At 49.0% G+C, this 15725-nt stretch overlaps 2 protein-coding genes across 2 annotated transcripts; both read left to right on the forward strand.

Annotated features, from left to right (window-relative positions):
- The first annotated feature begins 3377 nt into the window (after positions 1 to 3377).
- Positions 3378 to 4313, forward strand: LOC106732351 (olfactory receptor 51G2-like). Its single transcript, XM_014575983.3, has one exon. The coding sequence runs from the start codon at positions 3378 to 3380 to the stop codon at positions 4311 to 4313; it is 936 nt and encodes a 311-aa protein (XP_014431469.2).
- Positions 4314 to 14279: 9966 nt separating this feature from the next.
- On the forward strand, positions 14280 to 15215 carry LOC102463826 (olfactory receptor 51G2-like). Its single transcript, XM_006128049.3, has one exon. It carries the CDS (start codon positions 14280 to 14282, stop codon positions 15213 to 15215), a length of 936 nt encoding a protein of 311 aa, XP_006128111.3.
- Positions 15216 to 15725: the final 510 nt, after the last annotated feature.

Below are 15725 nucleotides of genomic sequence, written 5' to 3' on the forward strand. Positions count from 1 at the left end.
GGCTGGGGAGAAATCTGGTTGTTTATTATTAGTATTAGAATTATTTCAGCAAGCTCACAGCCATGACAGTATCATGGCTACCGCTCAGCCATCCCTCAGGGAGCCATGTGACTAAACTGAACCAAAAAACCCTCAGAGCTGACAAGTCCAGATTCCTGGTACAGACCCTATAGCAGGGCTGGTGCCGCAGGCCAGTTGCTTAGCATCAGCCCTCATCCCCTGGCATTTGGCCTCCTTCCATTTGCCATTGGCTGTGACGGGGTTAAAGCTGGTGCACAGGAAGCCAAGCAGCTGAGGTTCCCTGATGGCCCCCAAGGGAAGGTACAAACATGCTGCATAAAGGCCGTTGCCTCCCTAGCTGAACACACACTGCCTGCTGCCCGTGCAACCTCTCTGGTGACGTCTTGTCCCTGAAGCAGAAGACCTCTGGTGCCAGCGGCTCCCTTCTAGCAGGAACTGGGTACGTTGGCAGGTTTCACTGTCTGTAACATGCCAAGTGCCGGGCGAAGGCTGCAGGCTGTTTGCATTGGCAGCTGTTCTGTGCAGCAGCAGAAGACTCAGCTGGGCTGTCTGGGGTGACTCATTGATGGGGTGGAGGGCAGGCAGCACTAGGGAGTTTGGGAACCCTCCCCTACATCTGTCCAACCTCCACAGGGAGCTGTACAAGCAACATAGAAATCTGGCATTTAAAGCCATCTCAGCATGTTAAACCCCCGATGACCCAAGCCAGGATTTCAAATGGGCTCCCATTTTATAAGGTGCCATGTGCTCTGGGCCTGATCCTGCCAGGGTCTGAACAAGAGGAGACCCCACGGAATATGGGCAATTCTGAGAAATTTAATCATTAAATGCATATTGAATAGTTTTATTGTCTGGCTTGATTCTGAGGTCAGGAACTCAGAGCTGCATGGCGCAGAGGTAACTGTTCTGTTTGCTGACTAGCTGAGGGCACCCAGGCTCCATTCCTGTGGATGCTCCTCAGAGTCACAGGGCTACCGGCATCTCTGCCCCCTCTGGTCTCTGAGTGACAGAGTGACCGTCAGGGCTTGTACCCATCAATTCTCATGGGTCCCTTTCGACTGGGCCCTGTCCCACAGCATACTGTGGGTCTAATATCCTTACGTGGGAGCTGTGGGAAGGTTTGGTCTCTGTGGTTCTTCTCTTTGGAAGGTTGCGACTAGTGAGACGCGTGACCAGCCATCCTTCTAGAGCCAAATACTGGCCAGTCTGAGCAGCAGGAGTAAAACATAGCCTGGGAGAAGAAGACGTTTTCCAGCAACAGGCTGACGATGTCTCTGATCCAGGCTCCCATTGTGTTGAGGACCCAGGCGGGCCATGGGACTCATCATGCCTGAAGAAAAGGTGTGGGGTCACTGTATAGTGGATGAGAGCTGTGGGAATCAATATTTAAAATAGTCCCCAATGCCTCATATTACTCCTTAAACGCCACAGGCTGACATAACTGACCCTGGGAAGCTGTCAGCTAGTCATCCAAAGACAGAAGAGACTGAATTTTTGTTTGCAGATGAGTGGCTGAATGAGGGTGGAGACGCTGCGACCTTTGCAGGCTCTGAAGAAATCCAGATAACAAGAACCACATTTGTAGTATCATTCTGACCTGAGAAATCATCTCTGAGGGTATGTCTACACTAGCCCCCTACTTCGAAATAGGGAGCTAGTGTAGACATACCCTGAGAGAAGATCACAGGGGACAGAATGGATTGACGTGTGTCCTAAGCTATAGATGTGTGAATGTGAAGCCCAAACTTTCCATTGTGTTACAGGTATCACAGACCAAACTTTCAAGCCATGCATGTGTATGGAAGGCCAGCAGCAGAGTTGTGGGAATCTCTAAAGGATGGAGCATTGTTAACTTTACTGCTTTAAAGCACTTGGCTTATAAATTATTTCATACATCCCTCACATCCAGTTGTCAATCAGTTTGCACAATTAACTCTTTGTTCTATGAACAGTTGTTTGATACTGGTTACTTGTAACTGGCCAGAAGACATAAGCTTTCACGGGGGGAAAAATACTTTGTCATGTGTATCTGACAAAGTGGCTTTTTTGTCACAAAAGCTTATATCCAAATAAATCTGTTAGTCTGTAAGGTACCACAGGACCCCTCGGTATACTTGCGGATACAGACTAACCCAGATCCCCCTCTGATACTTGACCAGAAAGTGTTTGTGACACTTACATTCTAGTTCATGAACACCATCCTTCTGCCCTTCCTGTTCCAGAAGTGCCCAAAAGACCTGAGAGACAAGAACCACTGGGTTTTGTTTCAGCAAAGACTAGAGCAGAGGAGCAGAAACAGGGAGTGTAACATGGTTGTATGTAATTTACACACATAACCCATTATGAAAGCATGACAGAATTTTTTTCTCTCTTAGCTTGATATTAGCACAAGCCTAGTGTTAGCAATAGTTACCCATTTGTGATGCTCTCCCCACCCTGCCCCAGCTGACCTCGCTGTCTGTGTTAACTTGTAACTTGCCAAAAGTCTACAGACCCTTGCATGGGGAGAGGGTGCAGGTCCTGTGGGGAGAAGGCTGTAGGATGCTCCGATTCTCTACACTCAGCGAACATTTGCCATGCAAATACTTTAGCTTTTCTTTCAGGGAAAGTATCCCCATGAGCATTTTATAAAGAAAATTAATAGATCCTGCTTCTGATCCAATGCACACATCTGTATCTGGAGTGACTATATTTGCACTGAATGTTGCTGAATTCAGAACCCTGCCCTAAGAATGTATCCCATGTTCTGCAAAGAAGAAGCCTAATTTGAACATTGAGGAGTGGAGAAATTTTAAATAAATACATATAATGAGGCAATGAAACACATGTATAAAGTTTCAGTGGAGGACAGCTCAATAGAAAGACACTTCACCACACCCTTGCCATGTGATTACACACCTCACAAGAGGACACACTCACAAGTGGAGGCCCAGAAAGAGTGTTGGTGGGAAGGTCACTATAGTAAAACCACACAGAGCTCCAGCAAGTGGCAGAACTCAGATATAGAAGACAGGAAGGGTGCAGAGAGCTTATCAAGATTCACAGAGGGTATGGATGTTTATATGGTTAACCAGTAAATACAATTACAGAAGCAAAGATTTGCTTTTAAATGTGTTGTAAGGGTTTTAAATCTTCCTGATTTGTATCAGGAACTATATATCTCTAGTCTAGTGAGGGAAAAGGTAAAATCAGTGGTGTAAAGGCAAAACGATGTTTGATGATACTCCACGAACTCCTGACACTCTCTCAACTTCAGTTCAGCATAGAAAGGTGTCTTGTTAAATATCATCTGGTCTCCTGATCTTTTTCTTTTCAGGAAGGAAAGCTCATAACTCCTTGGACCTGCCCAGTACAGAATGTCAGCTGTAAATGACACCCAAACAGAATTTGCAGTATTACTTCTCACTGGGATACCTGGTCACGAAGATGCCCATCTCTGGATCTCCATCCCCTTCAGCTTCATGTATACGATTTCGATAGTAGGCAATGCAGTCATTATGTTCTTTATAAAAACAGATCCAAGCCTCCATGAGCCCATGTACATTTTCCTTTCCATGTTGGCCCTCACAGACCTAGGTGTATCGATAGCCACCGTACCGACGATACTGGGCGTATTCATGTTTAACTCTAGGGAGATCAGCTTCAATGTGTGTTTGGCCCAGTTGTTTTTCATCCACTCACTTTCGTTCATTGAATCTTCTGTGCTCTTGTCGATGGCCTTTGACCGGTTCATTGCAATCTGTAACCCGCTGAGATATGCTTCCATCTTAACCCTGCCGAGAATAGGCAAGATGGGGCTGGTGTTTGTGGTAAGAGGAGTGGTTGTAGCATTCCCACTCCCCCTTCTTCTGAAATGGTATCGATACTGTCGAGCCAATGTCCTATCCCATTGCTACTGTCTAAACCAGGATGTCATGAAGTTGGCTTGTTCAGACATAACAGTCAGCAGCATCTACGGCTTGTTTCTTGCAATCTCCACATTTGGTCTGGACTCGCTGCTCATCTTCCTCTCTTACGTGAAGATCTTCAAAACAGTGCTGAGCATTGCGTCCCGCAAGGAGAGCCTCCGGGCCCTGAACACCTGCGTCTCCCACCTCTGTGCTGTCCTGCTCTACTACACACCCATGTTCGGTCTGTCTGTGCTACACAGATTTGGGAACAGCTCTTTCCACTTGCTTCAGATCCTCCTAGGCTACGTCTACCTGCTGGTTCCACCCCTGATGAACCCAATCATCTACAGCGTGAAAAGCACACACCTTCGTGCGAGGATCATGAGGGCATTTGTCAAGTGAAGGGTCCGTTCATCACTCCAGGGCTGGTGACACAGGAGACAAAAAAAACTTGAGATGACACAGCCACATATTTCATCCTGGATCCTTTTTCCCTGAGGCTCTTCCCTTTCCTCATCTCTTCACTCAAGGCTGCATAAGAACATAAGAACGGCCATACTGGGTCAGACTAAAGATCTATCTAGCCCAGTAGCCTGTCTGCCGACAGTGGCCAACACCAGGTGCGCCGGAGGGGGTGGACGAAAGACAATGATCAAGCGATTTATCTCCTGCCATCCTTCTCCAGCCTCTGACAAACAGAAGTTAGGGACACCATTTATATCTCCTGGCTAATAGCCTTTTATAGACCTAACCTCCATGAAACTGTCTAGCTGCTCTTGAAACTCTGTGATAGTCCTAGCCTTCACAGCCTCCTCTGGCAAGGAGTTCCACAGGTTGACTACATTCTGTGTGAAGAAGAACTTTCTTTTATTAGTTTTAAACCTGCTACCCATTAATTTCATTTGGTGTCCTCTAGTTTTTCTATTATGTGAACTGCTAAATAACTTTTCTTTATTCACCTTCTCCAAACCACTCATGATTTTATAGACCTCTATCATATCCCCCCTCAGTCTCCTCTTTTCTAAACTGAAAAGTCCCAGTCGCTTTAACCTCTCCTCATATGGGACCCGTTCCAAACCCCTAATCATTGTAGTTGCCCTTTTCTGAATCCTTTCCAAGGCCAAACTAACTTTTTTGAGGTGAGGAGACCACATCTGTACACAGTATTCAAGATGTGGGCATACCATAGTTTTATACAGGGGCAGTAAGATATTCTGTGTCTTATTTTCTATCCCTTTCTTAATAATTCCTAACATCCTATTTTCCTTTTTGACCGCCACTGCACACTGTGTCGAAGTTTTCAGAGAACTGTCCACGATAACTCCAAGATCTCTTTCCTGGTTTGTTGTAGCCAAATTAGCCCCCATCATACTCTATGTATAGTTGGGGTTATTTTTCCCGATGTGCATTACTTTGCACTTATCCACATAGATTTCATTTGCCATTTTGTTGCCCAATCACTCAGTTTGGTGAGATCTTCTTGGAGTCTCTCACAGTCTGCTTCTGTCTTGACTATCCTAAACAGTTTGGTATCATCTGCAAACTTTACCACCTCACTGCTTACCCCTTTCTCCAGATCATTTATGAATAAGTTGAAAAGGATTGGTCCCAGGACTGACCCTTGGGGGACACCACTAGTTACCCCTCTCCATTCCGAAAATTTACCATTTATTCCTACCCTTTGTTTCCTGTCTCTTAACCATTTCTCAATCCAAGAAAGGGCCTTCCCTCTTATCCCATGGCCATGTAATTTACACAAGAGTCTTTGGTGAGGGACATTGTCAAAGGCTTTCTGAAAATCTAAGTATACTATATCTACTGGATCCCCCTTGTCCGCATGTTTGTTAACCCCTTCAAAGAACTCTACTAGATTAGTAAGACATTAGTTTACAGACATTAGGTTTACAGAAACCATGTTGACTTTTGTCCAACAAATTATGTTCTTCTATGTGCCTGACAATTGTATTCTTTGCTATTGTTTCGACTAATTTGACTGGTACTGAAGTTAGGCCGCACCTCAACTACTCCCCTTTAACTGAGACTCTGCTCTCGGTTCAGGGTGGAAGCCGGAGCCGGGTCATGGTGCTCTGAGGATCGCCAGGGTTTCCATATTTTTCCCCCAAGATGTACATCCCAGGGAGGGTGGCGAGTCCATAGCTCCCCAAAGCTGCCTGGGCTGCTGTGTTGGTCTCACCATGGACTGACTCTGGACTGGCGGGGAGGCAGAGGATCAGGGAAAGGGAAGGGGGCAGGGATTTGTGGGAAGAGATGGGGCACATAAGGGGATTCGGGGCGTGGCAAGACTGGGACAAGTCTCACCCCTGCTAACGAGGCAGTGGTATGTCCCTGTGGGATGGGGGATGGGGCTGGAGGGGGCAGATCCTGCATTTTGGAGAAGACTGAACTAATGTGACCCCCCCTAAAGGGGGCTCCTCCTCTCCATGTCCCTTACAAGGGTCTCAGAGCCAAGGTTTTTGTGCCTGCAGGGTTACCTCAGACCCAAGGAGAAAACCGGGGCTGGCGTCTCTCCTCAGGGACCTGGCCGGCATGTGCCGTGCTCTGGGAAGCTGTTACCCCTGGGAGAGCTCGGCCCAGACCCCAGGCTGCTCTGAACTCCAGTGAGGCAGGGTGAGAACAGGTCTGTGACTCAGCCCTTTGTAACTGGACACCCCCAATCTCCACAGCACAGGGGGGCTCTGCTGGCCCAGCAGGGAATTTGGCCGGGCCTGTTGTCACCCATGTGACTGGAAGGCTGGTTCTGTGCTGCTGGCCCATTGAGCCTGAAGGGTCTAACAGGCAAACAATCGAGCGGTGGCGGGGGAATCGGGGGTGGGGGTGTCTCCTTAGACCGTCTGGTTGGCAGGAAGCAGCTTGAGGGCAGAGATCAGCTGCACCCCTCAGCCTGTAACTCAGACACGGCTCTGTGCTATAGTGACCGGGGCTAGGCTTACGCGGGTTTCAGCAAAGGCTGCTTCTGTGAGCAAGGGGGAAAAGCTGGGAAGATGCTCTCAGAGCCACAAGGAATCCAGACCGTCAAAAGAGCTGTGTAGCTCCCTCAAAGTGTGGCCACCTCTCTTCCCGCTTCTGTAGATCAAAACCTCCCTGGCTCTGGTTGTACTGATACGTCAGACAAATGTGTGTAGACGGGTGACAGCTGCCTAGTATTTCCAAACCATTTTCTCTATTGCTTTGTGGTGTCTGACAATAAACCTCCTCGTTTTAAGGATGCCAGCAGTGACGGGTTAGCTCTGGACACAAACACACGAAGGAGAAGAGACTGGGCTCTCCGATCGGATATGCTTGGTGCTCATCTTTTAGCAGGACAGGTGTTCTTCCCAGTTGAAGAGTGGGACAATTTTTAGTCTCCCCCAAGATGGAACTTGGTTTAGAGGGTAAAGAGACCATATAGCCCAGATTTACGATGACAGTTCTGATTCTTCCTGGCCAGCATCTGTCCTTGTTGAGATCAAGTTGAAGCCAAGGTAACAGTCCACGCAAGACAGTGAGTTGAAGATCTAGAGGATTTTGGGCCAGAAGGAGCCATAATCTAGTCCCTATCTTTTCCCGTTCGGGGTGTGGGCCTTCTTGAAGGTATGTGGCATTAACAAGGGATGGGCATGAAAAGGATTTGGAACAAAGCCTCCTTGTTTGCATATTGCCCTGCTCCAGACAGATGCCGTGTGCAGACTGCGCTGTGCATTGGAATCTACGTGGGGCTGGGCATTTTGTTGGCTTTCTGATAAGGTTGCCTAGCATTATACAAAGTCATTGCCAGCTGTCAGTGGCTCTGTGTGCTGTGCCCGGAGGAAAGCAGCGGCCACCCTCGCAGTTTTGTGTTTGGCCTCATGGAGGCACCTGCTTTCACTTCCCCCCATCAGATGGGAGTTCCCCCAAGTAAGAGCCTGTGCCCCACCTTCCTTCCGTATTCTAACTCCCTCCCAGACACCATCCCACAACACTGGTCCCCTGCATCTAATCTCATACCCAGACCCCTTCCCCGCCTCCGCCTCCTGCACTGAGGCCCCTCATGCACTCTGAATCCCTTGGCCACAGCCTGGAGCGTCCTGTAGCCCCAATGCCAGATCCTCAACCCCACCACAGACCTTGCACCCACAGGCAGAACTCTCACCACCTCCTGCTCTGTACCCATCCTCTTGCCTCAACCCTCAGCCCCCTCCCACTCCCTGACACCCTAATTTTTGCCTGCACCCCAGAGCCTAAGGGCCCCCACAGAATCTAGTGGGCCCCGGCCCCCAGAAGAGTTCAGCCGGCCCTCAACCTGCTCCATGACGGATGAGCCCCACTCTGGAGTGCTGGAGATAAACCTCCCAGCCTGCATCCGCGTTCCCAACCTCTCCACATGAGGGGGGAGCTAGATCTGAGGGAGGGGCGGGGTGGGTCTGTTCACTACCCAACCCCCAGCACCATCGTTTTGGGTGCTGCGCCTGTGAGCTGCCAACAGCACCAGGCCCCCGACGGGGGAGGAGTAAAAGGGGCAGTTGCCCCAGGACCTGGTGATTCAAAGGGGCCCTGGGCTCAAAACCATTGTGGCTGCTACTGTGGCAGAAGCAGCCAAAAGAGCCCCCGGCCCTTTAAATCGCCGCTGGAGTGCTGCCCTGCACACACCGTGAGGCTGTGAGGGCTGTGGGGGAGGGGCGCTGTGCTCCATGCACAATGCAGGTCTGGCTGCCCCTGGCCCTGCCTCTTCTGCCCAAGGCTCCGCCCCTTCCAGGAGTGCAGAGCCAGGCCCGCCCCATAGCTTGCTCAGGGGCCCACAGAGGTTGCCGGCCCCGCTGAATAGCACCCACTGTCTCCCTCCCCCCATATAGGACTGTCCCATGTCTCTGGAACCCAACTGGAGCCCACTCAGGTCTCAGGAGGCTGTTGCCTTTGGCTGGAACCCCCCAACTCATCTCTATCTCACCCCCTTTCATAGGCTGGCATTTCCACTCACCAGCCCAGAACTTTCCTCCACTGCCTACTGCCCTGCTTTCTCCACACCAGCAGGCTTTCCTCCTCTTTGCCCTTCCCACTCATCATGCCAGCAAGAGGAACCAGGTCAAACACCTTGGAAAAGAAATACTTGTGATGGCAGGACTTTAAAAAGGGACTGTCCAGTCCCAAAGAGGATGTATGGTCACCCTATTACAGATTTTTCCTATGATGGCTAGAACACACCCGTAAGAGAGGGATCCCATGGAAAAGGCTTGTCTGCAACAGCCCATCTATCAGAACATAACAATTTAAGGACATAAGAACGGCCATATTGGGCCAGACTAATTGTCCATCTAGCTTCTTTCAGTAGCCTATGCAAGGTGCTACAGAGAAAATGAACAGACAAGGGCAACTACCTTGTGAATATAAGAATATATAAGAACACAAGAAATGCCATACTTGGTCAGACCAATGGTCCATCCAGCTCAGTATTGGCCAATACCAGATGACCCACAGAGGGAGGGAACACAACACGTAATCATCGTGTGATCCCTCCCCTGTCATCCACCTCCAGAGAAACAGAGGCTAGGAAAACCATTCCTACCCATCCTGGCTAATAGCTATTGATGGACCTAACTTCCATGAATCTATCTAGCTCTTTTTTGAAGCCTGATAAAGTCCTAGCCTTCACCACATCCTCTGGCAAGGAGTTCCACAGGTTGACTGTGTGCTGAGTGAATAAAGCTTAATTTTGTGTGTTTAAAATCTGCTGTCTATTCATTTCATTTGGTGACCCCTAGTCATGTGGTACCTCCTCTGTCCTCTGCTACTATCCTCTGAAACTCAGAGACACCCAGAATATGGGGTGGTGTCTATGATCAATCAATGATGGAGGCGTCTTCCAAGAAATGCTTCCTTTTGTTTGTTTTAAATCTACTGCTCAATAACTTCATGGGTGACCCTTGGTTGCTGTATTATAGGAAGGGACAAGAAACAGTGTCTGATTCACTTTCTCCACACCACTGATGGTTTTATAGACCTCTATATTATCCTATTGGCCATGATAGGGTTAAAGCTGGTGCACAGGCAGCTGAGGTTCCCAGATGGCCAAGTGGCCCCAAGGGAAGGTACAAACATGCTGCATAAAGGCAGTTGCCTCCCTCGCTGAACATAAACTGCCTGCTGCCCGTGCAACCTCTCCGGTGACTCCTTGTACTTCAGGGTGAAGACCTCTGGTGCCAGCGGCTCCCTTCTCGCAGGAACTGGGTACGTTGGCCGGTGTCACTGTCTGAAACACGCCGAGTGCAGGGCGAAGGCTGCAGGCTGTTTGCATTGGCAGCTGTTCTGTGCAGATACAGAGGACTCAGCGGGGCTGTGGGGGTGACTCAGTGATGGGGTTGGATTCAGGCCGTGCTAGGGAGCTTGGGAGCGCCTCTTCTTCCTATGTCCATGCTCCCAAGGTACACACAAATCTGACATTGAATACAAGCTCAGAGGCTTAAACCCCGAAGCCCCAAGTCAGGATGTCCTATGGTCTCGCATTTTTAGAGGCTTCATGTGCTGTGGGTTTGATCCTGACACGGGCTGAGCAATAGGAGACCCCACAGAATAGGAGTGATTCCTTCCCAAATCACCAAAGGTTGCTTTGGAGCTGGTTTTATTCTCTGGCTCGATTCTGAGGTCAGGAACTCAGAGCTGCATGGCGCAGTGGTAACTGTTCTGTTTGCTGACTAGCTGAGGGCACCCGGCTCCGTTCCTGTGGATGCTCCTCAGAGTCACAGGGCTACCGGCATCTTTGCCCCCTCTGGTCTGTGAGTGACAGATGTCAGGCTTTGTACTCTGCCCTCTCATGGGCTGTATTCCCACGCTCCTCCCACCCCCAGACTGGGCCCTGTCCCACAGTCAAAAGTCCTTGCCCAGCAGGTCCAAGAGGGTTCAGCCTCTGTGGTCCTTCTCTTTGGGAGGCTGTGACGAGCGGTCAGCCAGCCTTCCTGAACCAAAACACTGGTCCGTCTGAGCAGAAGGCGCAAAACATAGCCAGGGAGAATCAGAGGCTACGTCTAGACTGGGATGATTTTCCAGAAATGCTTTTAGCGGAAAAGTTTTCCATTAAAAGCATTTTTGGAAAAGAGCATCTAGATTGGCAGGATGCTTTTCCGCAAAAGCACTTTTTGCGGAAAAGCGTCCGTGGCCAATCTAGATGCGCTATTCTGCAAAAAAGCTCCGATCGCCATTTTCGCGATCGGGGCTTTTTTGCGGAAAACAGTACTGTGCTGTCTACACTGGCCCTTTTGTGCAAAAGTCTTTCGGAAAAAGACTTTTGCCCGAATGGGAGCAGCATAGTATTTCGGCAAAAGCACTGACAATCTTACATGAGATCGTCAGTGCTTTTGTGGACATTCAAGCGGCCAGTGTAGACAGCTGGCAAGTTTTTCTGGAAAAGCGACTGCTTTTCCAGAAAAAGTGGCCAGTCTAGACACAGCCAGAGGGTTTTCAAGCAATAGTCTCTCCATGTCTTCCACTCCAGGCTCCCATTGAGTCGAGGACCCAGGCAGGCTGTGGGACTCATCATGCTGGAATAACAAGTACTCAAGTCACTGCATACTGGAGAGTGAGAGCTCAGGAAATCAATAGTTAATATAGTCCCTCCAGTGCCTCTTATCACTCCCAAAACACTCCAGAGACTGACATAACTGAACCTGGGAAGCTGTCAGCTATTCATCCAAAGACAGAAGAGTTATTGAATTTGTGTTACAGATGAATGGCTGAATGAGGACGGAGACCCTGGGATCTTTTCAGGTTCTGTAGAAATCCAGATGACAAGACCCACATTTCCAGTCCCACTCGGACCTGAGAAATCATCTCTGAGAGAAGATCGCAGGGGACAGAATGGATTGACGTGTGTCCTCAGGTACAGATGTGTAAATGTTAAGCCAAAACTTTTCACTGTGTTACATATATTACAAACCAAACTTTCAAGACGTGCCTGTGTATGGAAAGCCAGCAGCTGAGTTGTGGGAATCTCTAAAGGAAAGAATAGTGTTAACTTTACTGCTCCAAAGCATTTGGCTTATGGAATAGGTCAGAAGTTCCCCCAAAACTGTTGCCAGCCAGTTTGTACAATTAACACTTTCTTATATGAATAGTTGTTTGATACTGGTTCCTGGTAACTGACTGGAAGGTTTCATGGGAAAGGTGTTTGTGCCACTTTCATTCACTTACATGACATGATATGGTTGTATGTAATTTATCCAGTCACATGAGCCTGGCTGAAATATTTTGAACCCTTAGCTTGATATCAGCACAAGCCTAGTGTTTGCAAAATTTATTAATTTGTGATGCTGTCCCCACCCCACACAAGCTGAAGTCACTGTCTCTGTTATCTTGTAGGCCCTGGTCCGTATTTTGCAAAGAAGTAGCTAAATTTGAACTCAAATGAGTTTAGAAAAATTTAAAAAATTCATATAATGAGGCAGTGAAATAGATTTATCAATACATTTCAATGGAGGTGTAATAGACAAGAGGAGTCCTAATGAGCACCCGGTGACTAAGGGTATGTCTACACTACCCCGCTAGTTCGAACTAGTGGGGGTAATGTAGTCATCCTCAGTTGCAAATGAAGGCCGGGATTTGAATTTCCCAGGCTTCATTTGCATGAAGCCAACCGGTGCCATTTTTAAATGCCGGCTAGTTCGAACCCCGTGCCGCGCGGCTACACGCGGCACGGACTAGCTAGTTCAGATTAGGCTTCTAATCCGAACTAGCTGTACACCTCATTCCACGAAGCAAATTCAAATTCCGGGCTTCATTTGCAACTGCGGATGACTACATTACCCCCGCTAGTTCGAACTAGCGGGGTAGTGTAGACATACCCTAAGGGACTAAACTCAGGTACCTAGCAATGGTGTTGGCCAGGGGGCTGAGAGAACCAATCAAGATATTCTGTTGAAATTTGAATTGGATATTGCCTGCTTTCTTTGTGTGGGAGAGAGAAACCAGGAGTTGAGAGACACAAATGATGTAAACCTAGGCAGGACTACTATGTCTCCAAAGATATGTCTACACTACAGCACTAATTTGAACTAACTTAATTCGAATTAGTTAATTCATACTAAGCTAATTCGAACTAGTGCATCTAGACCTAAAAACTATTTCTAATGAGCATTTTGCTAATTCGAAATGGCAAGTCCACATTGAGTGGACCCTGAACCAAAGTTAAGGCTGACCGGAAGCAGTGCCGGCAGGGCATCAGGTTAGGACTTAGAGCGTGGAGCTGCTGTCTCAGGCTAGCCGAGGGCTGTGCTTAAAGGGACCCAACCCCCACCTCGGACAGACAGTTCTCAGGGTTCCCCACTTGCTTGCCTACCTCGATGAGGGACAGGAAAACAGTCCTGGCTTGGAGTGCCCTGAGTGCCCTCACACGGCACATCACAGCACTCGGCCATCAGCCCGGCTGCACTTGCCGCAGGCTGCCATCCAGGGGTGTCAGTCAGGGAGCTGTCAGGATCCAGAAGGCCCAGCAGGAGATCTTCCACCCTGAGCATCCCGCAGAGCCACCCCAGTCCTCCCCATCGGGGGCTTGTGCCCCATTCCTCCCTCACCTCCTTCCACTTACGCCTCTCTAGCCCCCCTTCCTGATGTAAAAAATAAAGGACACGTGTGTTCAAAAATAGAAACTCTCTTTATTTAACAAAACTGGGGGGGGGGGGGACCTCTGGAGAGACTGGGAAAAGGAGGTGGGAGAGGGGAGGGGGAAACCTGGGAGGAGGGAGCTGGAAGGGGGAAACCAGGGGAAGAAGGAGGAGGGGAAGTATAAAACTATGGTACGCCATATCTTCAATACTGTGTACAGATGTGGTCTCCTCACCTCAAAAAAGATATTTTGGTTTTGGAAAGGGTTCAGAAAAGGGCAACTACAATGATTAGGGGTTTGGAACAGGTCCCATATGAAGAGAAGCTAAAGAGATTGGAACTTTTCAGTTTAGAAAAGAGGAGACGGAGGGGGGATATGATAGAGGTCTATAAAATCATGAGTGGTGTGGAGAGGGTGAATAAAGAAAAGTTCTTAATTAGTTCCCATAACAGAGGGTATGTCTACACTACCCCCCTAGTTCGAACTAGGGGGGTAATGTATGCATACCGAACTTGCTAATGAAGCCCAGGATTTGAATTTCCCGGGCTTCGTTAGCATAAAGCCGGCGCCGCCATTTTTAAAAGCCGGCTAGTGCGAACCCCGTGCCGCGCGACTACACGCGGCACGGACTAGATAGTTCGGATTAGGCTTCTAATCCGAACTATCTGTACGCCTCGTGGAACTGAATGGCCTCGTGCCATTCAGTGCAGAAAGATGTCCTGTTCAATATCATCTGGTCTCCTGTTCTTTTTCTTTTCAGGAAGGAAAACTCATAACTCCTTGGGCCTGCCCAGTACAGGATGTCAGCTGTCAATGACACCCAAACAGAATTAGCAGTGTTCCTCCTCACCGGGATACCTGGCCATGAAGATGCCCATCTCTGGATCTCCATCCCTTTCAGCTTCATGTATGCTATTTCGATAGTAGGAAATGGAGTGATTCTGTTCTTTATAAAAACAGACCCAAGTCTCCATGAGCCCATGTACATTTTCCTTTCCATGTTGGCTGTCACAGACATTGGCATATCGATAGCTACCATGCCGACGATTCTGGGCGTGTTCTTGTTTAACACTAGGGAGATCAGCTTCAATGCTTGTTTGGCCCAGCTGTTCTTCATCCACTTTCTTGCAAAAATTGAATCTTCAGTGCTGTTGTTGATGGCCTTTGACCGCTTCATAGCGATCTATAACCCACTGAGGTACGCTTCCATCTTAACCCTGCCAAGAATAGCCAAGATGGGGCTGGTGTGTGTTGTAAGAGGAGTGGCTGTACCGTTCCCACTCCCGTTTCTTCTGAAAAAGTATCAATATTGTCGAGGCAGTGTTCTGTCCCATTGCTACTGTCTAAACCAGGATGTCATGAAGTTGGCTTGTTCAGACATAAGAGTCAGTAGCATCTACGGCTTGTTTGTTGCAATCTGCACTGTGGGGTTGGACTCACTGCTCATCTTCCTCTCCTATGTGATGATCCTCAAAACAGTGCTGAGCATCGCATCCCGCACAGAAAGTCTCAGGGCCCTGAACACCTGCGTCTCCCACCTCTGCGCCGTCCTGCTCTTCTATGTGCCAGATATTGGCCTGGCCGTGATACACAGATTCGGGAACAGCTCTACTCACTTGCTTCAGATTCTCCTGGGCTACGTCTACCTGCTGGTTCCACCCCTGATGAATCCGATTGTGTACAGCGTGAAAAGCAAACATATTCGTATGCGGCTCATCAGGGTGTTCGTCAAGTGAAGGGTCCGTTCACCACAGGGCTCCAGGGCTGGTGACACAGGAGACAACAAACACTTCCGGTGACCACTGCCACATATTCACACCTGGATTCTTTTCTCCAGCTGTTTCTTCCTTTTCTTCACGCAGGGCTGCACCCCGACTACTCTGATTTAACTGAGACTCTGCCCCCTCTGATCCAGAGCTGGGCCATGGTCAAAGCTGGCCAGGGAGCCGGGGCCATTGTGAGAAGCCCCAGATCTTTCACATTTTGCTCTCCAGATGTATATACCAGGGAGGGTGGAAAATACTGTGGACCAGCCCTGGCCTGGCTGGGTGGCAAAGCATCAGAGAAAGGGAAGGAGAGGTGGGCAGGGACTTCGTAGGAAGAGATGGGATGTAGCTGGGGCTTCAAGGGGAAAAAGAAGGTGTCCCTGGGATGGTGTCTGTCCTCAGGGACTTGGCCAGAGTGTGCCGTGCTCTAGGAAGCTGTTACCAACGGGCAGAGCTCAGACCAGCCCCTAGGCTGCTCTG

The sequence above is a fragment of the Pelodiscus sinensis genome, chromosome 1 (assembly GCF_052426305.1).
Source record: "Pelodiscus sinensis isolate ZL-2025 chromosome 1, ASM5242630v1, whole genome shotgun sequence".
NCBI classification, from domain to species: domain Eukaryota; kingdom Metazoa; phylum Chordata; order Testudines; family Trionychidae; genus Pelodiscus; species Pelodiscus sinensis.